Source organism: Thunnus albacares, chromosome 17 (assembly GCF_914725855.1).
Source record: "Thunnus albacares chromosome 17, fThuAlb1.1, whole genome shotgun sequence".
NCBI lineage: Eukaryota > Metazoa > Chordata > Actinopteri > Scombriformes > Scombridae > Thunnus > Thunnus albacares.
The window spans coordinates 11,531,934-11,557,827 of NC_058122.1; the positions used below are offsets into that span (position 1 = coordinate 11,531,934).

Genomic DNA, 25,894 nt, shown 5'->3' on the forward strand with positions numbered 1-25,894 from the left:
TATCCAACGTTACTGGCCACTGATGAAAAATGTTTGTGTATGTACTGTTTTCATGTACAGTACATATACAGCAGGCACTAAAGGAAAACTCCACTGATGTTGCCAATTTGTGACGTTAATTGCATTTCAGAGGTCATTTTGTATTAACTGCTGTAGTCACTTTCTCTCAGCCTGTTTTCTTCTTCAGTTCAGTGTCCTAAATTTTTCCAGGATGCCACTGGACCATCCCCAGAGAAAGTGTTTGAACTTATACATCATACATGAGGATGGATAGAATAATGTTACCAGGAATAGCGAGAGCTTTTCCAGTTGAGAAAAATAGAGTTGCACCACTTACTCAAAGCCTAAGACGTCTGTAGAAAGCTGTCAGAGATTAAATGGATATCTTTGCCTCTTCTATGATGGATTTATCTCTGTTGATTATTAAATATCAGCGCAAAATGATGCATTTACAAAGAATCATCCACCAAAATATGATCTTTATGTCTATTTTTATACTAATATCCTGATGTCATGCTGTTGCCAAAAATAACAAAAATACACCAACAAAAATGGCTCCATATGACTTGACATATCTTAAAATTCCTTACTTTGGTGCCATCTTGTGGTAGCTGCATGGGCTGAAAGCTATAACATCTACACAAACAAAAACTTGTGCTGTCAGAATAATTTCAAAGATTCTATAATCACATACAAATTTTACACTCACTAACTTCAAAGTATTTTAGAGTGGATTTTTCCTTTAAAAGAACACTAAGATCAAAGCAGGAGTTAAGTGATGAAGACATCGGTGTGTTAAAGGGAAACTACGGTGTTTTTCAACCTATTTTCCCATGATTTTGTGTCTATGTGACTAATCGGGACAACAATTTTTGAAATTAGTCCAGTACTGAGTGAGAGTGCTTCAACTCAACAGCCAAATATTCAGCCATGACTTTGAAAATCTTTTAGATTACACTAAAATACAACACAACAAACTCCTCCCGGCACTCTTTTCTGCAACTGTGTCATGGCTGAATATTTAGCTGATTTCGAAAACAATTAAACTCCCACGATATTTCAGAATGAGACTTCTCATCAAAATGTTTTATTGCTCTGTGTGGTCATTTCCATAATGTTGTCAGACACTTCTGAGACAGACAATCTGAGCCTGTCAGTAGCAAAAAGAAGCACTTTTAGTGGACGTACATTGATGTACATTGACGGGGAGCGATTACATTGCAGCCTGTTTCGTGGCTGCCAGCTGCAGCACTATCATTCAATACTGGACCAATTTAAAAAATGATTGTACCCATTAGTCACTTATACACAAAAAGATGGAAAAATAGGGTCCAGTTTGAAAAATACAGAAATTTCCCTTTAAGTCGGGCAGGTTGAGACAGACAGAGGTTAATGGTGAAAAGGTTGCAATAATATTGGCCGAGGGAGAGAAAATCAGCTGAAGTCAACTCCATTAAGACAGGAGTTTGGTAAAGAGCAATCTAAAACTGTGTGGGTATATGTGTGTGATTAGTTTGAGTTGTATGAAACACAGTCACATCATGCCTCAGAATAAAAAGATCCCCTTGATTTTCATGCATTTCTAGAGTGTCATTTCATGGCAAAGTTGTACTTGGATCATACAGTGTTGGGATCTTTTTAAAAACATTCACATGGACCTGTCACTGCCTCAGTTTGCAGTACAGACAAATCATTATCTGGATATGTATTCTGTGGTTTGTCTGTCTGTATTTTCTGGTTATTAGCCATCTGCTGCTATCTAGGGGTCAAAACTTTAAGGTGGAAGGTTAAAAGGAGGTGAACTGTAAAGGTGCATGCTGGGACTCTGTCGGTCTCACTTGCCTGTGTTCTCTTCAGCGGGCTGTCCTGAGCGCTGTCCGTCTGACCACCAGTCTGTGGGAGACCAAAGTTAGAGCCACCTGCCTACCAACACACTCTGCCCTCTGGCCTTCGAGCTGCATATGATCAAATATTTAGTCTGCTAGCCAAAGTTGAAGGTTCACTTTGATGCTATGTAATCATGTTTATGCTTGAAACCAAAGTGGAAGCAGCTGAAAGTTTCCTACTATTCTTACAGGTATTATTTTAATTTAAAGAATAAGGCTGGTGATATTTACCTTATTGTCAACAAATCTCATGAAAAAACCAAAACCAACAATAAGTGAATCCCTCTAACATGTGTTGTATTTAGCCTGATACAGGTTATTTCTCTGTGCCACAGACCTCCACTGTTGTCCAAAACCTATTAAAAACAAAACAGCTGCTGTAGTTTATTTTAAATTAATCACACATACACTGTAGTGCTGCCTGTTGTATAATAGTAGATGATTAAAATGTGTATAAATCAGCATCTGAAAATAGTCCCTGACAAATGCAGTATTTCCCCCTGTTTGTGTAACGTGCTAAAATCTACAATGCCCAGCTGGTTTGGGAAATTACCAAGCTTTGATAATAAATGGGCCAATGTCCAACAGCTAAGTTCCAGGTAGGGAAGTCAGGAAGTACTGAGAGATGAACTAAAACATTTTCTGGTTTTGGTCTTTTCATAAGATTTGTTGACAATAAGTAACTGCAGCCTTTTCCTTTCATTTCCTTTCTTTTGGATGTTTTAGCTCATTAAGTAGTTGTAGTTATGTTTATGTTGCATTACTGACCATCTTCTGAAGAATACCATAGATTTTAACTGATTTCCTACCTTCCGGGCAGCTGCTCAGATCTGTTAATATCACGACGTTATGAAAACCAACTTACAAAGTTTCATAACTCTTCTTGAATGAATGGAAGCTAATTTCTGCCTGTAAAGTAAGAAATCCTTTTACAAACATGTTGTTATTATACTGTAACTTAGAAGATGGGCTAAAAATGATCAGCATGGGCCTTTATATGAATTATGACATGTTCTTTTAATCCGGACCTTGCATAGGATAAATGACCCGGCAGATACAGTCAAAACAGTCTTATTGATCAGTCTAACTCTGTTTGCCTACCACACAGCAGCAGCTGATAGAAGTGCTGACCCTGATCAGTTTCAGCTGTCATATCAATCAATTAATAGTTACCTTGGGCTAGCATTTAAAAGCTCAATGAATAAAATGTAATAAATATATATAAATATAAACGGCAGAAGAAAAGAAAAGGTCACAATCATCATACGTCTTAGAAGAAGTAGCTCACAGGAACGATGGCTTGTTACTAGTTAGAATAATGCTTAATCCTCTTCACTTCCACGTGTAAGAATTAAAACTAAAAATAGGTTTTTTTGAGCTCAGATAAGAGACAAGATTTTGAGCTTACTAAATAATTTCAAAGCCTCTGTTCATACATCACTCGTTGTAAGTCTGAGAAACAACTCTGCACGAGAAATTCAAGTTTGTAAATGTGTAGAGAGGATTTTGGGTCCCGTTTTTAGGTGTTAAAGCAGGGTCAAAATTTGTAACTTAAATGAGTGGGTGCATGTGTAACTTCAGTGTCACACAATTTTCAGCTTTGAATCTATTTGAATTTGAATAGGTTTGCACCTCTCGGGCTGTCAGTAACCTACATAAATCATCAAACAACTATGAGGTTGTTTTTGATGTACATGTGGAGGCCCACAGGGGTCTCTGACCATGGAGGTCGCATGTGTACCTGTTTAAAGCGAGACGGCACGCTCCAACCACAGGCCTGCATGATGCCGTCATCACGGCGCATGTGCTCTCGGACCTGCCGGTACTGTTCACGCCGCTGCTCTCGGCGGGCCAACAGTGCCGAGTCACTGAGGAGAGACGCAACACCATTACTCGCCAGTCTGGAAGCAACGGGAGGGAGGGAGTGAAGAGAAAAAAAAAAGCGAAGCGTTAGCAGCCTGGCCAGCCAGCAGCAAGAGACAGAGAGAGATGAAAAGATGGAGAGGAGAGGAAGAAAAGAAAGCAATAGCAGTGGAGTTACTAGCACTTGTTAAACTAAGCTTTATTCTAGCTCAAGCCAAGCTATTTTTTCATCTCAATAAAGTGAAAATCGTATAAAAGAGATATATAAAAGAGAAGAAAAATGGAAGAAAATGTGATATTTCTGTGGCCTGTTTGTTGTTTTTATGTGTGTTTGTGACAGAGCGCTTATAAGCAAAGACAAATTGAGACAATATGCAAATTCAAACTCACATTCACTCTTATGACCTAAAACTAAACTTTTCAATGTGAAACAGTTCTTTTAGTACAAGTTTTACCATTAAACAGGACCATGTCTTTTTGAATCATTTATCACAAAAATCAGAAAAAATGCCAAAAAAGGTTGTACTGTAACTCCAGATTTATGTGCACTTTTCTCTTTTGTTTCTACAATACTGCTCAGAATATTCTCCTTATTTATGCATGAAAATATTTGTCTTAATTGGATATAAAGGCACTGACAACCAATCCCAAGTGAGAACAGTGTGAACATCTCTACTGTATGTTGATTACTCTGCTGGAAGCTTTCTACTCTCCAAGCTGGCACAAGCAAGCAAGCAACCAGATGTTGAGACCAAAGCAGAGTGGGAAGCAGATCAGGTAAGAGGGTTAGTGTGAAGTGAAACTATGTTGCTGGTAGCTGCTCACTCTTCGGGGAAGAACTCCAGTGTACGGTTGGAGGTGGAGATCTGACACATGGTGTGGCTGCGTCGCTGAGAGAAGCCAGCCGGCGACGGAGACTTGTAGTGGATGTTGACACTGTAGTACGGCCGCTTGACAGGCGGAGGGCTGGACGATGAGCTGAAGAGACGTGCAAAGCTGGTGGAAGGAGAGAGAGAGAGAGAGAGAGAGAGAGAGGAGGAGGATAGGTTTTATATTTGAATGCTGTGTTTTTGCCATTTCATTTATTCAGGGTGTTTCTGGTTGTACTGAAATAAATAAGTTTATTAAAAGCAGAATCTCACAACTGCCAGATGGTGGACTTCTTCTTCTCTTGGATTGGAGGACTCTCCCGGGACGCCCTGAGAGGAGAGAGAGGAGTGAGTCAAAGGAAAAGTGATGCTAAACCACAGAGAAGAGCTTTACTTCTGTGGTTCAGTACATTTTCATTCATTTTGTTGTTGAATGTGAAATTTACATTGCAAACCAAATTTCAAATTCTGCTGTGGTACACACAAATTATTAAGAAAACTGACTACTTGATTCAGACCTTTATCACAAATTATTTTAGTATGCTGAGTTTAAAGCCCTCCCTTCCTGTGGTCATCCAGGTTCTTCATCTCTAGTCTACCTGATCATCTCTGTCCACCGTACGGCCTCCTGCAGCTCCATCAGCCTCTCTTTGTACTGGTTCCTCTCCATCAGCACACGGGCCATCTCCACCCGAGTGAACCGTCGCCGCTGGGTCATCGTCATGTCACCGTCCTGCATGGGTGATGAAAACTGGACACAGAGCCATTTTTTTTATTTACAAGGTCTGAAAACAGACATTCACAGACAAACATTTGCAGTATACCTACAGTACAGTAATGTTTTATTGTGTTAAAAGTGGTCTTTTTTCCACATCAACCATGATGATGAAGCATGAAGTACTGCTCAAAAAAGCAGGAAACTCATTTTATCAGTTCATACATGGTTTGTTTGTCGTTTTACTGGAATGTGAGATTCTCATTACACTAATATTTCTGAAGAAAATACATGAATCTGCAAAAAAAAGGCATATCTTCAACATCCATGCACACTGATTCCAAGTAGAGATCAGTAATGTAGACGGGTAAAGCAGCAGTTTTACTCACATCATCGCCTCCTTCATCCTTGGAGTCCCGAGACGATCCGAGAGCTTCTGCTCTTAACCTGCAGCCCAAAAACAAAAACACACTTACACATCTTCATTTCTACTTGTGATAACTGCTACACAGGCAGGATAGAAAGAGAAGTCACAAGTCCACCGATACTGAGACTGGAAGTCATTTTGTAGGAAGTATCTGGGATTTCAGTCCTTGTTGATGCAGCTTCTAGAGCTGCTGTGGGCTAAGTTTGAAGGTGGTAGGTCTGAAAATGTAAAAAGTGAGTCTTGCTATGTGCTCTTGAGCTGAAAGAGGTAAAAGTGTTAGGAAGTCACTGTGTTTTATTGTTTTTATTGTTACATAGGAACAAGGTTTTTATTACGCTCCAGTCGGGATTCAAAAAGAATATGACAAGAAACAAGTATAACATCCTAAGTTATCCTTGGTAAGTCTTTGAACAGCCTCACAGTGTCTGGTTTTAAAGTAAAATATAAACTTCGTCGTGTGATGCTCTCCATTTGCTGTCCACCCCAATCAAATTTACTACCATGCATTTCTCCCTGAGAGTCTCACTTTATAGCCTCCAGAGTGTGTCTATAACACTTTGAGATTTATTGGAAGTAAAAATGTTTTTATGCCTTTGGAATTATGTTCTGCTGAGATTTCCAGCTTAGTACTTTATGGCAGTAGATGTTGTACCAAATCAGCTGTAACTGTAGGTAAAAGCCATCCTTATTTTTGTTCAAATATAACACTCATGCAGAGATATACTGACACACACTGGTTTTCAAGAGTTTAAGAAGCACATTTTAACTGCAGAGTAGGTAAACATGGCTGGATTAAATGGCTGGTGAACAGCTAGATGCACAGATACTAATGAAACTGAGGAAACAAGTAAAAGAACGTTATTACAGTGAGCTCCTTTAAGATATATTCTTCTTTTAAGAAAAGTTTCAGTGATGTACACCCAACAGGACACAGAGCTTCTCCTGCCACTGAGTTGATACTCTGCTAAGATTAGAGAAGGATTTTAGAAGCAAGATACTGTCCACAGAAAAACTGAGATCAGACATTTTGTCCTCTGGTTCTCATACTTTGACACCACTGACAGTTATCCAAGACTCTCATGTTACTCTTCTTCTGTGTCTGTTGCTAGGATGTATTCATTAGTTTAGTCACGTAGGGTCACTAAGGTTTGGATTACAGGTCAACAGTTATTTGACTTATTGTTTGACTGCTGTGCTGCTTATTTAATATGCATTTTGTCTGTCCATTGTTTATAGAATCCTCCAAAATGAGCTTCTCATTACATTGGCATCATACATATAAATATGATGCATGGTCAGCCACTGATACTCGGCAGAAATTCTTTCATATTGGACCTAAACATTTTAAAGGAGCATATTTTCTTCCTAAAATTTTTTTTTTAAAAAATTATTATTTTCACCTCTTCAGTTCTTCTTCCAGCTCCTTGACTCTGGCGTCCACCTTGTTCTTGGACTGTCTCACTGCCTCCAGCTCCTCCTTCAGCACCTCCTGCTCCCCCGACAGCTCGTCCACTTTGGCAATAAGGTCGTTTTTCACAATGTTGAGAGCATTTCTGTCAAGCAAAGAGCATAAAGAAGAGGAAGTGAGAGATGGATGGAAAGATTTTAGAGCACAGACACATCTTTCAGTTGGTATTGGACCCACTAGAATATTTTTTTACCTTTGGATGAAAATCAACATCTCACACACACACACTCATCTTCTCTGTGTCTCTTACTTGGTCTCTAGGAGCTGTTTGTTCTCTGTCAGCAGGTTCTCCACCTCTTTGCCCATCCCTGAAACAGTCACAGTCACGTCTCTGTTACTCATCACACACAACAGACATCGTCCATAAATCAATCTACTGATCTGCAAGCAAAATGCATTTCCCAGTGTGTTTGTGATGATGCTGCCTTTCAGACCCGATGTGAGACAAACCTCTACAAAAAGCAAAAAGTTTAAAAATCCAATATACTTTAAATTAATGGACAGATTATTGATTTAAGCTCTTGTGTTAACAAGGAGATAAAATCAGGTTGAAAAGGAAGATTCCTTGTTAAATGAGTAAGTTATTTTTCTTTTTAATGGCAGAGACGGATGGACAGCTGAGAGATGACTTAGAGGATTTTAAATTTTTACAGCATTACTGAGCAGAAACTGTCATTTTTAGTGGGTTACTGACTGCTGGTGAGAACACTTTTGATGGATACTTTTCACTCAGCGAGGACACACAAATTCAGGAATTCAGTGTTAATGTCAAGGTCAACCTGTTCATTTTGTTACTACATCTTCTATTATTCAGTATTTTCACGTGCAAGCAGCAAGCACTGAGCAACATAAGCCAAGCACGCACAAAATTTAAAGCAGAAATTTCAACACCGACAGAAAATTCAGGACATGAGAACAAAAAACAAGCGAAACAAAAACATAAAAAAAAAAAAAAAAAGAGGTTCTTAGATTATAAAAGGCTGGTGGGTATTGTATGTATTGGTATTGTATACACAGGACACACAATTCTGCAAACTTTAGGTGGTAGTTTGTATTCTGGCTGCGGAGGCAGAGAAATAAAAGGCTAATTTTTTGGGTTCAACTGGCAGTTTTAACCGCACTGGTCTAGATAACAAACCATTAACACCTGACACCTAACATCAATTTATTAGGCAGCCTGAAGCCATATTTTTCGATGAACATTTATTGATGACATGTTCTTATGCTTTCACACTCTGCTGATTATCATTTAAAAAAGAGGAGCAACACAACATCTGACTGGAATCATCTGACTGGCACAAATTCATTATCAAAGCCAGCTGAGCTTGTTGTCCAGACTTGTTTTCTTGATTCAGGGTTCAACACTGCCTCTGTACCATTAGACTCATGCTGATGTTTTATTCATGGTCACCACCACTGGCCGAATGTTTTCTACACAGCCCTTTGCAGGAGCTCGTTATTGAAAGAAAAGAAAAACTTGGTATGTGAGATGCAAAAGGTGGCAAAAAATATAAATATAAATATAAAGCCACACAAAAAAAGGAACCTGAAGGAAAAGCTAAAAGGCCAGGGAATGATATAACAAGCAAATGTGAGCAGAAGGATGAGCATAGTAATTCTGAAGGCAAGGGTGCCTTACCGAAGAAATCATCACGGACTGGAGGCAAAAGAAGAAGAAGATGGGAGAGGAGAGAGGGAGGAGATGGAAAGAGGAAGCGGAGAAGAGGAAAAAGAGGAGAGAGAGGATGCTAATAAGCATTTATTAAATTTGGACTGAAGAAGCGCAGCAGGGCGAAAGGACACAAAATGTGCTATCTGGCCCTCACACTGAAATAGGGTCAAGCAAGTGAATATTTATGTTACCCAACGCATTAGATGACTTATTCAAATATCAGCAAATTCATTTTAAAGTCCCAGTGAAACAGCATTTTTAAGAGCAGTTTGTGCATCTGTGAATTCTTGTCTTTCCTGTTTAAACATGAGGCTGGTGGGACATGATGCAGGTCATTTGAAGGCGATTGGATATCCGCCTGGGAGAGGAGTGCAGGTTTATTTAATAGGGGGGTAGGATTTTCAAAATTTTTTTATAATGCACTTGATAGAAAACGAAAGATGTGGCAATAACTAAAGACTCATATAATTTCACTGTGACTTTAAAAGAATAAGAAACAACTGTTTTTCATAGATACTGGGCATCTATGGCACTGGCATCACCAAGTGGAAAATTAAATCTGAAGAAATGTGCTGATTAATATCTACTCTCCGAAGTGGAGTTTGGAGCAGAGAGGAGTCGAGAGAGAAAAAAGAAAAAAGATACCAACCAATGCATGTTCAGATACACACCTGAGAACTCGCCTATGGGTGTCACCAGCAGAAGCACATAAAGGGGAAAAAAAGGAAACGGGTGAGAGGTTAACAGATGGACAAAAAGACGGGTCAAACCTCCCTTCCTGTTTCTGTGACATAAAACTGACATCTTAGTTAAATAAATGAGTATAAACATTAAATAAACTGCTTTGGGAATCTGAAAAATATGATTTAACTTTTGAAATAGGCTGCATTATCGTGACTCTGCGTCTTAATAAAAAAAAAGGGGGGGAGAAAAACAAACTAGAAAGAAAAATAAATAATAAAAGTAACACTGCATGAATGGGCAGCTGGGATTTGAGATGCAGCCAGTGTTGGATTGTATGGTTTTTCAGGATGACTGTGCAGTGACTGTGCAAGGATGAGCTGTTGTATTCCAGTCTTGGCCATGCAAGGTAAAAAAGTAATACTCAGTGCAGTGGCACATTCACACAGCCTCACATGGAGCTCCTGCCCTGCAGTAACGCAAAGCAAAAACAAACGCTGGCTTTGTGTAACGCGCACATGCATCCGCCCTTATTTCCTTTTCGTCTGGGTTTTCACTTATTCTGATATTACTGTGTAATATCACATGTTAGCATACAGGGGGAAACTTTTACAGGCTTCACTTTCACAACTTGGAGGTAAGCAGTGATCACCTCAGGAGGAGGGGAAGGAGGCAGCGTTTTCCTTTATTCTTAAGAATTTCCTTTGGAGTGAAATACTCACCACCGACCAAAAGAGAGGAGACCACTAAGCTGTAACCAGCGACTTTGCAAAGTGATTCCATTGTACAATTTGTTTGACCTGCTGATCTTTAAGGTTTTCTGATAAATATATTAACTAATGAATCCAGAAAAAGTTATGACAACCAAGGTCCTGTTCGTACCTAGCAGCTCAGCGCCTGCATCTACATCTCCAATGATGTCCGACTTGGCGTCTTTGATCTCGTGGTAGAGAGAGTCCGTGTTGATGCCGAAGGCCTCGTTCACTATGCCCTGAGAGGGGCTGAAACACACAAATATTAGATATTTTAACTTCAGCTGTACGATTCAAGGATCTTCTATGAGCAACAGGCTTTTTTATGTGACATTTTGACTAGTTATAGTAGAAAAAGCAAACATGTGACTAATAACATTAACGAGGGCTGTGTTATGTTCAAGTGTCCCAGAAAGTCATGACAGTGTGACAATGAGGCAGCATGCACAGTACCAGGACCTTGAAACTGATGCAGTTAAATGGATTTCAGCTATCATTCACTGTATTATATACACCTGTGATTTTTCCATTGGCCTTGTTTTGATGAAAAACTTTAAAGGATAAAATTTTTTACATGTTTTAGCTTTTTAGCTACAAATCTGCACTTGACTCTTAACTTGAAAAAGGACAAATGCAGACATGATGTTCACTGTGGTGCATTACGTAATTCAAGAAAGCAAGTATCTGCAAGCTGATTGTCATTTCATGGTTTAATGAATGGAAACCTTGAGGAAGAAAAAACACTGTTGTGAGCCTGTGACATCATGTGAAGTGTTTTGTGAAGTGTTTTAGTGAATGGGCTCAAATGTGCAAAAACACAGGTGTGGTCCTTTGTCTACTTTAACATAACTAGGTCAAATCGTACTCACAGCAGCAGCTCAGCTTCAACACAACTACCTGACTGTACTGTGACAAAATAATCTCGACTCAAAGCTTAACAAAATAAAACAAAATTTAATATATGCTGATCTGTTCATTTTAATACATTTATATTTATGTAAATGTGGTGATATATGTACATATAGAGCCCCAGAGGCAGCGCTGCTGTTCTGTCCAGTAAAAACATGAAGCACCACTTTATATTCAGACAAACTAACGTGGCAGCTACAAATGTTAAAATTCATCTATGAGATCAACATTTATCTTACAAAAGGAATAATATCATCAAAATGCTACGGAGACATTAGAGCCAGCAGTAAATCTCCAAAGACAGATCACTTCATCGAATCACGTTCTCCCTGGGACGATGACAGATGTTGACCAACCAATCATCTCAGCCACTAGCAGCCCGACTCCTGAGATGATTGGTTGGTCAATATCTGTAGTCTCACCCGTCCAACAGCTCCTAACATCTCCAAAAACATCAGAGCAAATTTCCAAATATGCATTATTTGGATAAACAGACCACATATTGTTATTAACAGTCCTACAGCGAAAATTACAACAGCTTAATCTCTGCCATTGCTGCCGATTTGTGCGAAATGCATTCTGGGATACTTAGCTTCGGCGGCCTTCAGCCACCTTCGACTGATCAATGGTGTGACTTCATCACTCAGACACTTAGTCAGTCAGTCAGTCAGTGAGTCATGGACAGACATTCACGTTTACAGCGCTGGCCCAGCTGTTGCGGTCCAGCCAAAATTACATGCTGATCATGCTGCAGTTTTTATTAGTTCCAATAAAACATGACATTTTGGAGCTTTTCAGGATTTTCACTGTATGTGCTGTGCGTGTAATGCAGCCACAGTGTAGTTGTACCTGTTTCCTCCTCCATACATACGGGGGTCCACACACATGTCCAGCTCAGGAGTAGAATCAATGATCTCCTGAAACTCAGACCACTCATCACTGCTTCCCATACCTGGAAAAAAAAGACATACTGTAAATACACCAGAATTACAGTTTCAGTTCAGATTCAGTTGCACTTCAGAAAACAACAAACATTTTGGTGATAATTTTGTTGCAGCACTTAAATGGAGGGTTTTTCAGACCGAAACTAAATATATAAATACATAAATAATAATATAATTAAGTACTTAAATAAATAAATAAATCATTATGTGCTCTACTGATTAATTGTCACCATAAATAAATCACAAATTAAATGAGACTTTAAACATAAAAATGTTAAATTTATTTGTGTATTCATTTATTTATTTAAGCATTTAATTATATAATTATTTATTTATTTATATCTGTTGTTTCGGCCCTTAAAACCTCCATATACTCAAAACCTGGAGAGGGAGTAAAGCTTGACAGTTAGCTTTGAACTGAGGACGTATTTGGCGACTTGCTCTTACCGATGCTGACATTCCTGGTTTCCTGGGAAACTTGCACCTCCATGTTCCGGCTAAGCCGCTTGGCACTTTTCCTGCGGTTCCCAGTCCGTACGACATCAAACTCAGATTGTGGGGGGAAGCCCTCGTTGATGGGGGTGACGGTGGCGGAGGGGACGGAGGAGGTGGGTGTGTTGGACTTGCTTCCCGTGCTGCTGGGTGTGGCTGCCACTGAGTCGGACTCTGATCCATCCTCCTTGTTGTGGAGCAGCAGTGGTGTGAGACAGTGACAGAGGAACGAGAGACAAACAGCATTATATGAGCATCATATAGTGAAGGCAGGGTCAGGCATTAACTTTTAGCTTGAACACCTGAACACCTGTACAACTCATTTTATTTAGATTTATTGAAGAAGTTATTGCTGGTAAAATGATACCAGACACAGTCAATAATGACTACCTTTCTTGTAAGTAGCTCCATGTTTTGTGGAACATTTCCTTTCAGCGTTTCTCTGCTTCAAATTGTCATTATGAATGAAATGAGTGAGTTTAAGCATAGATTTTCCATTTTGCATGCCTAATTATAAATGTGTGAAGTCTGATTTTAGTCAGTTCTGGTGTGATGTTGAAAAATGTTGACTGTTCAGTGACTTCCTGTTGCATGAAACCCATTCATGTTAACCTGCATTTATACTCTCGGGATAATTTAAATAACTAAACACTAGGAGGAGCCACAACAAGAAAGCAACACTTTCCCATGTATTTATAAAACTCACCACTCACAAAGAGTTCAGCTGTGAATAGTTTTCTAAATTTTCTTACCTTGGCTGCTTCTCTCACTATATCTGCCATCAAATTGTATGAGAAGCTTAGTTTAAATAAAAGGAGGAACACTTGGAAACACAAGCTTCAACTTAAAGTGTAAACTAAAACATGAGGACACATGGAAGAAGCTCCACGATCACACAAAAAAGAATCACAGTTATAAAGAAAAGTCCATGGAAAAGCAATGTAGACCCCTGCTTGCTTGAGTCAACATATATACCTAACAAATCTGACTTTAAAGGGCAGATTTCCAAGTGATGGGAATAAAATAGTTTTCCTCTAAAGTGACACAAGCAGGCTTGAGGGGGAGGTGGTCCTTTTGGGTGTGGCTAGCAGGACGGGTAGCGGTAAAGCTGGCCCCTCCCCCTTCCACTCCCCAGGCTGCAGGTGTGGTCGTGGAGGAAAGACAGGGCCGCTGTTGGTCCCACCTGATAGGCGGAGCTGAAGGTAGACTGGCTGAGCTCGCTGACCTGCCAGATGTCTTTCCCAGGCATCATCCTAGCCACCCCCAGACCCCCACGTACCATGCCCTCGCCACTGGGGTACAGGCTCAATGACGGCGGCCGCTCCGCTTTGCTGCTGGCAGAGGAGACACAGAGAGGAGACTGTTAGTTATTCATTTATTAATTTACTTCCCTTTTCCTCTCCAGGGCTGCAGCCTATCCTGGCATGCATTAAAACAACCTGGACAATTTGCTAGTGTGTCGTTGAAAACAATCACTCACATTCATAACTATGGTAAACTTGCAGGAGTAATTTGGCGTCTTGGGAAATGCACTTAGTTGCTTTCTTGCAGAGGGTTAAATGAGACGATCAATACCACTTTCATGTCTCATGTACACTAAATATGAAGCTAACAGTTACAGCCAGCAGCCAGTTAGCTTAGCTTAGCATTAAGACTGGAAACAGGGGGAAACAGGTAGCCTAGCTCTGTCCAAAGGTAGCAAAATTAAATGAGCAGCACTTCTAAAATTCTTTAATTAACATGTTATATCTCATTTGTTTAATCTGGTCCAAGACAAGAAATAGCCTGGAACATGACCCTCATTTCTACACTTCAGCTGAACTGATTAACTGATTGACAAACAAGACACAGCGTGTTAATTAGAAAGCTTTAGAGGCGCTGCTGTTGTTACCTTTGGACAGAGCCAGGCTAACTGTTTGCCTCTGTCTCCAGTGTTTGTACTAAGCTACGCTAACCAGCTGCTGGCTGTAGTTTCATATTTACTGTGCAGACACAAGAGTGGTATCAATCCTCTCGGCAAGAAAGCTAGTAAGTGCATTTCACAAGATGTCAAACTATTCCTTTAAAGAACAAGTCCACAATAAAGTCTGTCTTAAAACAACAGTCAAGAGAACAAATGAACATTGAAATAGGTTTTTCTTGCTGTAATCAATCTGCCTGTTAATACTGGCCATTAGAGGATCCCTTCATAATGCACTTACAATGTAAGTGATGAGGGCCAAAATCCACAAAAAATGCAAAAATGTATTAAAAGTTTATATGAAGCGAATATGAAGCTTCAGCCGTCCAAATGAGTCAAATCAAGTAGATACATTTCAACGTCTTTTTAGTGCCAAAGTCCCCCTTTTTGTTATTATACTTCCACCGCAGCTCAACAGGGAAACACTGTCCGAGGAAACACTAAGAGGGAATTTGATACTAAAAAGACTGTAAATGTGGCAGATATCCACTTGATATGACTAACTCAGACCGCTGAAGCCTCATATAAGCCTCAGATCAACTTTTAAATGCATTTTTGCACAAAATGACTGTGTGGACACACTGTAGATTTTGGCCTCCATCACTTACATTGAAAGCACATTTGTGAAGGGGATATTTTAATAGCCAGTATGAACAGGAGGAATGATTACAGTGAGGAAAACCCCTTTCAGTGTTCATATGGGCACCTGACTGTTGTTTTAAGACAGACTTGAAAAATTGTGAATTGTGGGTCTCTAGTTCACCCAAACTGCATTTTTGGGGGGGAGAAAACCAGAGCACCCAGAGGAAAAACACATTAACACAAGGAGGACACAGCAAAGGCTGCAATCAAACTCATGTCCTGATACATTAAAAAACAAGTAATATGTAAATAGAGCAAGACAGGGATTTTAGGGGAAAGTCAAATGGCCCACAAGCCCAACAAGGAGAAGAAATAAGGGCTCTGATGGCATGCAGTCCAGTTCACCAAGCCTAACATTGTCTTAATGTCTCATTAGCTTTCTTTATTTACTAGAGAGACACAGATTGGAGCAAATGCAAGTCATTTAAACAGGCAGAGCCGGCACTACAGGCACATACATACATTATATAGAATACCACAACTATAACATCAAACAAAAGTTTAAAGGTATTCCTACAAAAGTACCGTACAAGTATCGGTTGATTGAATAGCTGATTAACTACATGCAGTTTTTGGTTGAATGATGCCTGAACAAAACTGACTGAAACAAAACTTACAAAACTTTTTATGTAAAGTTAAATAAAATCTTGTTTTTTCTTCCACATCAGACAATGATACAAATTAAAAAAGTTCAAGCAACTCTTAGAAGATAACATACTATACGGCCTACAGCAAGCACAGATTACTTCTTCACTCAAAATTAATGCATATCCTTATAATTGCATCCTCTTTGCACACAGTACATGAATGTTTTGCTTTTGGAAGAGAGACAGACAAACAGACAAGCAGAGCAGACAGGAAACATACAAACATATGAGGGAGAAAGTGGACAGAGAAAACTGGACAACATGACCTTTGTATCATTCCTTATTTCATTATTTGTCGTTCAAATGCAACATTATTGATACATTCGGGAAAATAAACAGCTGTTACAGGCAACAACGACTAATTAGCAAAAAGCATAAATGAACATTTCTTTGTACAAGACGCTGAGGCACGGCAAAGGTATGAGAAGGGGCATCGGCAAAGTCCAAGCAGGCCGGTTTAGATGGCAGAGCTGAGGGAAAAGGTGTGAGGGCAGTTTTTGGGACCATGTTGGATTTACCTTTTCCTCCATGTGTGGCGTTGACTGTGCAAACAGCAGCACAGAGAGCAAGCCAGCAAGACAGACAAGACAGACAGACACTGATTAGAGAGAGAAAGCAGACAGGAACATGCCATGACACATGAACACACACAAACACACACACACACTTTTTCACCTTCATAAGTCACGCTACAAATATTTTTACAAGTCTGAAAAGTCTTAAAAGATGTTCTATTCTTATTCTTCTTATTAAATCTGCCTCTGATAATCAGATGTTAACTAGATTTCAAAGCAGTCCCTATTGTATCAAAAAGTACTGAATCTCGTAAGCCTCATTGGTGTTTTACATGCAACCATCCCCACGACTATCCCAAAAAAAATCATGAGCAAAGATCAGCCCTGTTCAGTGCTCTATTTTTAACAGTCACTGAAGATTTGTAGGATTAGTGTGCTTTTGATAAGACACTGTGGCTGAATAGATTTTTAGGATACTATAGTGAACATGTTGCAGGAGGCGACTAATCTGCGGTTCAGCTACAGAGGCTTCACCAGATGTCCCGCTCCTCGTCTTGTTTTGTGCTCATAAATATTCAGGACTCATGAGCGACCGACAACTGCTGAAAACTGCAAGCTGGCGAATGAACTCCAAACTTTCTTTTTTTTTCTAATTATTTCCCACAAGTCTCGTAATGGCGGCTGTTCTCTGTATGTCGCCTCTCCTCTTTGTCAGCAGGCAGCACCAGCTGTTTATCGTGGCTCCTGACAAACATAAATGCCAGCATCGACGCAGTGAGCATGTAGAAGCATGAACAGCCTGATACATTCAGGACAAAACACGAAACATCAGCAACAAGACGACGGGTGACAGTTACAGTTCAAATCAACACAAAAAAATATAGATACACATGACCTTTACACTCCCACATCAACACGCACAAACATCAACTCACGTTCGTCCACAGCCGGGGCCGTCTGATTGGCTGTTGCTCCCTGCCTGCTGTATTTTGGACCGCTCTATGTGCTCCACGTACGTCTGAATCATCTGTGATCCATGATGGCAAGAAAATGAAGAGATGTGAGAAGAGAGGGAGAGGAAGATGACATGGACTGTTGAGTAAAGGTGTTGCAGTGATTTAATTACAAAATCTGTAAACTACTCCACCTTAGTATCACAATAACTAAATTGTGAGACTGTAGAGCTCAAAGTAACTTTATCGTGGCTTTTGCATATTGCTTTTTATTCACTACAAATCACTTACAACTGATGTTAATGCCAACTGGTTTTCTTTCCACACACAGTCTTGTTTTTGATGTTTTGTCTTATTTCTACTCTCCAGGCAGCCATTGTTTTCCACTCACTTCACTTTGATTTGAGGATCAATTTGCAGAGATTTGTGTGAGATAATCCATCAAAGCAACAAACATGTCTGATTTTACTTTTGTTACATTATCAGTGCGTGGTAATACAATTTATACTTTGCACTTATTTTGCACTTACAAGTGCATTTTCATCTGAAACCAATGGCTGTCTGGACTGTAGGAGAAAAAAGCCATTGAAAATGTGAATTAATGTGACATGGTTTTGAAGTAAAAAGTATCTGTTTTGGCCTAAAACATGCAAAAACATTGGTATGCTCCTTTACTGCAATATTTTGTCTCATTGTAAATGGTTTTACCATTTTAGTGTGATAATATTGACAGTATTCAAATGTTGTGGTGGATTTTGGAGCAATAGTAATGTAATAAATCATGTTAGAAATATGAGATGAATGTAAGAGTCCAGTTAAAAAAGTAGATTTTCTAACTTTTGACATATGTGGCGAAAGAGGCATCAGGTTGTACGTTTGCTCTCACCTCAGTGTGGCGCTGGTGCAGAGCGTTGTACTCTTTCTTCATGTCTGATTCTCTCTCTTCCAACCGAGTGACTGAAAGACAAACAGACAGACAACTGTTCAACAGCGAGAAACCAGGAGGGACTCTTCAAATGATAACAAAGTGAAAAGGTAATGAGTGCAAATAGCTCTGAATCTAATCCTCACCAATTGGCAACATCATGTGATATTTTGTCACCAATTAAACATGAAGGCTTGGCTTTCATGACAATGGACAGAGTGTAGAATATGACAAACCTAAGTGAAGTTTTTCAACTAGTGTTTAATCTTATTATTTGCCGTTTGCTATGTATTTAAAATGCTGAACTATGTAGGTATAAACTCCAATAGAAAAACATCAAGAAAAACCCACACATTAAGGGTAGATAGTGAAATAAAAATAAAACTTAACAGCCAATTAAATATGTGTGCGATTACTCATAAGGTTCTGACATGTGAAAAAAAGTAAATCGGGTGTTAGTTCAAAAGCACCAACAATCTAAAAATATAATGTCCTCCAGCTGCAGTGTGTCTACTTCCCTTTCCATCTTCCTCATAGAACTAAAATGGAAATGTATTCTTCAGCTTGAGTGTTACTTTTTCTTTTCTTTGTGTATCTGTAGAAAAACAGCTTGAAGGACTCAAATTTGGTCTCAGCACCAATTTTTCATGTTTTCCATTTCATTCATCTTCTTTTCTTGGTCAAACTGGACGTTGATTCAACCCTTCTCCTGCATAAATAAAAGTATCCTTTTTAAATGTGTCTTGTCTTGCTTCTATTTTCCCTGGTCTTGACTTAAAATCTAAACATAGTATTGGAATTAACTTTCACTGATTTCAGCTCTGCCCGGGACATTCATCAATAAGAGCCACATGTGCTGCACGTACGGTATATTATGGAAACATACAGTAAATGTTTGTGGTAAAGACGTGTGTCCACTCACTCTGATCAGAATAATTCTTTGTCTTGAGCTCCAGCTGTTTCCCCTGCAGCTCCAGAAACTCCACCTGTATCTGCAGGTCCTTCTTCTCAGCTTCCAACGCATCCTCGAATTCAATGAATTTCTGATAGAGGACACATGAAATCAATTCACAAACTGTACTTCAAGTGACAATTATATAATATTTCAACTATTGGATACACATTTTATTTGTGTAATTAATAGGGAAAGAAACACAACACGCTATGATCACTATGCTTGTGGCCAATACATCAAATTGTATTGTAATTATGAAATTGTTTGCAGCAGATATGTTGAATAATCACCTTTCAGAACAAGGCACAGGTTCAAAAACTAAAAAAAGAATAAGGTAATTATCAAAGCCTCCAGAAAGGTTGGAGTTGGTCAGGAGCTCTGTAAGAAATCTCCATTTGTCCCACAGTGTTCACATAAACTCTGCAACTGAGCAGCCAGAAGAGGTAAACACAGAGTTGCCTACTTCCTTTTCACACTGCCTGTGTTTTTTTTATAAAGCTGTTCACAATGACGTCCTTTTTTCAGTGCAGCAAGTCCATGAAGTCTTAATACTGTAATCCTCTGACTGCAGGGAGACCATGGAACCAGGAATATGCAGCAGATATGCAGCACACAAAAAGCCAACGGCTGAATTATGATCACCCTTTGAAAATACAACTAGCATTGATATATTAAGACACAGGAGAACAACAATCCTTGTTGTGTGGAGTTGATTTTAGCAGGTAAATAAACAAACACGTCAGTCCCTTCAGCTGCTGACTGTCTCCACCTCTGAAGGTGAGAGTTAGCTGCAATATCACAGAGATGTGACTCTACCTACGTACTAGCCAATTTAACGAGACGGGTTTCTGTAGCAAAACACCTTAATTAATCACAAAAATGTGACTCAATTAAAGGTGAATTTGTATCTTACTATTAATTACCAAAGTGTTTAAACAGGCTTCATCCTATGTTGTTTTTGTACCCTTTACTACCAATGAAATACTTGAAAATCTGACAATATACACACACAATCTTTTCCATCTCTCATAACATTTGATATTCATATCTGAGGGACAGCATGGTCTGTTTTCTAAACTGTTTGCTAAAAATGTAATTGTTCACCTGATGACAGAAGAAAAAGAATAAATCTCATCTAAACAGACAAAAGCAGAAATGTCTTCTGCTCTTAATGGGTGTCTTTTTTTGACTGAAATTATAATAGGGAATAAAACCTGTAGTATTCAGGTAATAATATCCTTATGCCCTTGGGCTGCGAACACGTCTTTCAGTAACGCCCTTCAAATGCACTCTGCTGTTAACTGCTTTTACCTGAATCAAACACATAACCTCTCTAGTACTTCTCTAGTGGTAGTGCTTTTGTGACATGGGATTGTCAAAATTACATTTCATTAACGTAAACAATAATTACACAGGTTAATTGACAAAATGTACATATTTATGGGCTGGAATATTGTGTTATTCTGTCCTGTATGAATTATTCATGAAGTAGCCTTGTGATGAGTGCAGCTTATGTGCTTCACTGACAAACCAGAGCTCCGTTAAGTGCATTTGATTGCAGTGTGGTCACACTTTCTACTACGCCCCCCTGCAGAGAGAGTGAACTGACAACACCATGAAAATAATGACATGCGGTAACTGTCCATTCAAATACGTTTCATTGGTTGTGTCTTCTTTTTCTTTTGTCTCAATTATTGATCAGAGCTGACAAGTTCAATCAGTCGTTGGTGTATATTTGACTACAGCAAATCACATCAAGAGAAAAGGTGATGAGAACATGATCAGATAGAGCTGAGTGATGGCTAATCTATTTCTGTCATCATGCTGTGAGAAGTGTCAGAATGAGACAGAAAACTGCGCAGCAACAAAGATGCGACAAAATTAGTTAACGCCACTTGAATAACTGTGATCCTGGATATCGTAGTGAAGGCCTCACGAGGAGACAGGGAGTTGTTTGCTTTGTTTACCATCAGCTAGAGCTTAATAACCTTGTAATCTGAGCCGCTTTTTGCTCGTTGCTACCAGTGTCTTGCTCCCAGTGTGCACTATTGTTTTCCTCAGGCTCTGAGATTCTCTCTCACTCTGCTCTTTTTTTCTCATCAGCCTCCGTGTCTCTCTCTCTCGCTATCTCTCTCTCTCTCTCTCTCTCTCTCTCTCTCTGTCCGACCGGGCCTGTGAGTTCACTCGCTCATCCTGCAGCTCTCTAAACCTCCGTCTATTTCCTTTTTTTTGCTGCTATTGTTGCTCTGCCTCTGCCGCTCCTCATAAGCACAAATCAGGTTACAGTGCCAGGCTCCCTCAGTGTGCTCTGTGTACTATTGATTTCCTATAATTCCCCACCCCTCGCACGTCGTCCCATCCCCCTTTGTGCCCCTCTAACAGTTACACAAAACTGTCTCTCTGTTTATTTGTTGCATTCAAATTTGTCACCTAATTTGAGCAGAGATGTAAATCCGCTTCGGTTAACAGCTGCAAGCACAACCTTGCATTGAAAAGAAACCTGAATGCCAAAAACATCAAGAAAAAAGATCATTGAATGAAATTAAAATCTAAATTAATTATCAATTACAAAGTTAATTTCAAGATTTTGTGGAAGGACAGACTGCTCTTAAAGCATGTTTTGGTGTATCAAGCTGGCCAATAGTCTTTTTGTTATTGCACAAAAACATATTACAGGCCTTGATATCTGATTTCCACTAAATCCAGACACATCTCTGCAATATGTTTTCACTTAATTGAGACACAGAACAGTGTATGTTAGGGGATATGATATCATTATTTCTATTTTCTCTTCACCAGCGGTTATCATATGAACACTCTCAGTTTCAGTATTGGCACAACTGTTGAGAAAAAAATGAAAAAAACCCATCAGGACCCGTCATTAAAAACAAGAGCTCCAGCTGGCTCAGCACCAACTGTTACCTGCAGGAGTTATTTCCAGCTAATACTTAAAATGCGAGCGTGTTTTTAAGGTAAATGAGCTTTTTCTGTCATGAAATGAAAATAAGCTTAAATATGCTTACACTGAAATATTAACATGAACCAACAAGCCTTTTCTAAATTAACAGCTTAAAGTGAAAACAAACTAGATAAAGTGACATAGGGAGAAAACACAGAGGGGAGAACAGATGATGAAACAGACTAAAAGCTGAGCTAAGCTGATACTAGCAGAGCTGCCAGTGATATGCTGAGGCCTCTTTGGATGGGAGGAGGATTAAAGTTGCTTTATGATGCCTGCTGGATCCCACGGCTGCTGTGACACCGGTCACAGAAAGACAGTGGTGGGGGAAAAAGATTTGCTGGAGGTGGAGTTTAACCGGTAATGTAATAGCTCCATATTGATGTCCGCTTTTATTGTTTGTGTCCCTGTTCTTGCAGTGTTTTCAGTTGTGAACGCCCACTCGGGAGTCGTGCTTACATCCATCGTCTGTTTCAGCTGACTGTCCCTTTATCACCAGATACTGTACGTACTGCTATCGAGTCCTTACTTTCTGTTTGCATATTGGGTGATTTTGCATTTGCATATGAGACTCAGCTCAAGTATAAATTGGAAAAGAGAGCTAAAAATAAGGTCAATTTCTGTTTTATAGGTGTGTTACTGTTGTTAGAAGAAGGGTTAGTATTTGCAGTGGTGGAGGCACTGTTAGTGGTAGAAGTTGCTCTGACAGTAACATCTGTAATAGTACACATTGAGAAAGATCCAGTGGTAGTACAGAAGTATTAACAGACATAGTAGTAGAAGTGGAAGCAGCACCTATTCAGGCTGGAATACAAATGCTTCATTCTGCGATCAATAACAATGTGTTTGGACTGAACCTCTGAGTACTGTTTACTTGCATGTAAGGTGGTCTACATGCATATTAACTTTGCTACAACCGTATCCTAAAGAAACATTCCTCCACTAATATGCAGACAGTGTATCTGTGAATGACCACAACATCTCAGCTTACATGGTATAATATCAGTTAAATATCCCTGGAAACCAGCTAAACAGATTTAAATTAAGTAGTTTACTTTTCCTTGAATTGTGAAGTATCCTATATAGCATTTTTGCAGGATTTTATACTATTGCTTCACTAAATTTCAGACTTTGCATTACATTTCTCACCAAGTTACTTATTGAGTAAAAACAAAGTCTTTGCTATTTTTTACATGAGTATAGTTTTGGTACAACTTTCATTTAAGGAAGGTGAAGTATTTTTTTACACAGTAAGAAACAGTTTTAGTACATCGTCAACAAATGGAGTATTATAGGTAGTTGTGCTAAAATACACTATCACGTGCTTCTAAATTTTTATCACAACAGATGTTCTTTTAACAGCTTTAAGAGACACAATAATGGTCGGCAATGAATTGAAACTAAAAATAAACTGAACACTCTCATGTCACAGGCCTAAACATGAGTCACATGTCCGGTGAAGCCTCTCCGCTCAGACAGGAGCACCGTGACTACGGAGAAGCAGCAGGAAGTTGGATGTGATGATGCGGCTGGAGGCCCAGCCAGTGCCGGGGGTTACTCACCTCCTCTGCCTGCTTGCGCAGCGCTTTCTCCCTTTCATACTGGGTGATGAGCTGCTCGTTGTCCTCCTTCAGCAGCTCAAGCTCCACTTCGTGCTCCTGGTTCTCGGTCAGCACCGCGTCCAGGTTCTCCAGGACGTTCACCACCAGCGGCATCAGCTCCTTCACCACCTCCTCGTCATAGCTGCGGATCAGCCGCTCGAACTCCCGGTAGATGCTGTTGGCCAGGCCCGACACCCGCTCCGACATCACGGAGCCGGAGCCGTAGTCGTCCTGATAGACCACCTCGTCTATCTGCAGCTCCATCATCTTGGCAGCTGGAGCCGGCTTCTGTTTTCCAGATGAGGAGGCTGCGCTCAAACAGTTTTTCAGGCCTGTAAGGCGAGACTGTTACAGGTTTTGGATCCGGTCAGCACAGGAGAAGGGGGACATGCAATCACAGTCTTTCCTCAAATAAAAATAATAATAATAAAAAAAACACTTATGCCATCTTGCAGCAGCACATATTTACTTCAACTGACTGTTGTTGTGTGACGGCGCATAACCTTGAGCTCGGTACTGAAAATATATTTATATTTTGATGTAAAGAGGGCCCCCTCCTCCTCCACCGCCAGCCCGTTGTATCGCCTCCAGACGCGGCCCTGCTATCGCTCTCCTCCCGAAGAGAGCATCTGATCTCAGCGGGCGTGGGGTGGGCCAGCCTGTGGATCGGCCCTCGCTGAGTCCATGCCGAGGAACGAAATACCCCCGTCGATAATATTGCACCTGCCTCTCAGCAGCCGCAGCCATGGACCCCAGCCATTACTGGCAGGGGAAATAAATAAATAAATAGTTAAATAAATAATCTAACGCTCCCGATCCCCGCCGACGCCCGATCCGCCTCTATAATATCGTTTCTTCCATGTTTTGTCCCCCCGTTGCAGCGGGCTGCCGATGCTGCTGGCCAGGCTCGGGCGTTGATGGTGATGTCTCCCTATGGGAGAGGCTCTCCCTGCTGTTCAGATGGAGGAGCCAGCTGACCGACTCTGGATGACGTCACACCGTCTGCATTGAACGAGCGGACTGACTGCGTCAAGTCAGACACGCGACACCGGAAGTCAGTTTCGAGGATTCAAAGTAGAGCTGCAGAGAGCAGATTAAAGGTGAAATTCATGCTCATATGGTTGTTGGATATGAACACGATATATTCTCAGCTTTTCAATGATGCCAAGATGATTTATCTTTTTTACTTCTGGATATATTTTTTACAACTGAATTATTTAAATGTTCGAATGTAATTTAGATAGTAAGTGCTATATCCTTAAAGATCCCCTCCACACATGTATTAAGACATATAAACATACATAAATATATAAATATATTCCCATAAAAATATATAATTACCTCTTTAAAATCCTTAAGATTACATCTGCTCCTCCCTCATTAAAGAGTCCAGAATCTGTGAATATGTAATATTTTTAATTTCAAAAGATTAACTGCTGGACACAAGATATCTCCTGCTTCACTGTAAAGTAAGTTCTCAGTGTTTGTGCACTGGATGCTTCAAGTTTCCACATCACACCTGTGTAAATTGAATACTGGACCATGTTTGACTTCCTGCATGTAGGCCACAAAAAATCTGATTTTCAGTGAGCTCAGAGAAACTTCCCATTTTCAGCATGAATGTGAAAACAGCCTTCTAGTGTCAAACTCTGCACATTCATCATTCTGCACAGTGAAGCTCAAACATTAAACTGTAGCAACAAGAAGAAAAACATATTTTTGAGTGGAAGTCAAACATAAATCTTCATTTACAGCTCTATAGGGTCAGATTATCATTTTAAGTATACACAGCTTGTTATTCCTCTCCCCATATGTTTTTATTGGGTTATTTTATTCTTTTCTGCAGCTATTGTCAGAAGATTACGGTAATATTCTGAAGCTTTACTAGTCTGTCGCCGGGATTGTAGAAACACTGAGGTCATGAGTCTAAATTCCTCTGGCAAAACCCACAAAATGTTTGACTGGACACCAGTCTTTTTGTTTGATTTTCCCTTCTTTGCCAACAGTCACATATCAACAGCTTTAAAACTCCACCTGGCTGTAATCCATCACTGTAGAG

General features: G+C 39.8%; 1 protein-coding gene across 17 annotated transcripts in view; it reads right to left on the minus strand.

Annotated features, from left to right (window-relative positions):
* Positions 1-24,896, minus strand: part of mapk8ip3 (mitogen-activated protein kinase 8 interacting protein 3) — a 32,335-nt gene extending 7,439 nt beyond the window's left edge. Inside the window, exons 1-19 of one of the 17 annotated variants that reach the window (XM_044331702.1) lie at positions 23,797-24,896; positions 19,243-19,363; positions 18,282-18,352; positions 17,378-17,469; positions 16,446-16,469; positions 13,862-14,012; positions 12,634-12,865; positions 12,092-12,194; positions 10,464-10,582; positions 9,572-9,583; positions 8,868-8,885; positions 7,479-7,536; positions 7,161-7,313; positions 5,723-5,780; positions 5,218-5,369; positions 4,892-4,948; positions 4,575-4,745; positions 3,628-3,787; positions 1,843-1,893 (exon numbers count right to left, since the gene is read on the minus strand). In XM_044331702.1, coding sequence (XP_044187637.1) covers positions 1,843-1,893; positions 3,628-3,787; positions 4,575-4,745; positions 4,892-4,948; positions 5,218-5,369; positions 5,723-5,780; positions 7,161-7,313; positions 7,479-7,536; positions 8,868-8,885; positions 9,572-9,583; positions 10,464-10,582; positions 12,092-12,194; positions 12,634-12,865; positions 13,862-14,012; positions 16,446-16,469; positions 17,378-17,469; positions 18,282-18,352; positions 19,243-19,363; positions 23,797-24,102 — 2,109 coding nt within the window. In that variant the 5' untranslated portion in view covers positions 24,103-24,896. The remainder of the gene's footprint in view (positions 1-1,842; positions 1,894-3,627; positions 3,788-4,574; positions 4,746-4,891; positions 4,949-5,217; positions 5,370-5,722; positions 5,781-7,160; positions 7,314-7,478; positions 7,537-8,867; positions 8,886-9,571; positions 9,584-10,463; positions 10,583-12,091; positions 12,195-12,633; positions 12,866-13,861; positions 14,013-16,445; positions 16,470-17,377; positions 17,470-18,281; positions 18,353-19,242; positions 19,364-23,796) is intronic. The other 16 variants (XM_044331688.1, XM_044331694.1, XM_044331692.1 and 13 more) reach the window with 16 other exon arrangements.
* Between the last annotated feature and the right edge of the window lie 998 nt (positions 24,897-25,894).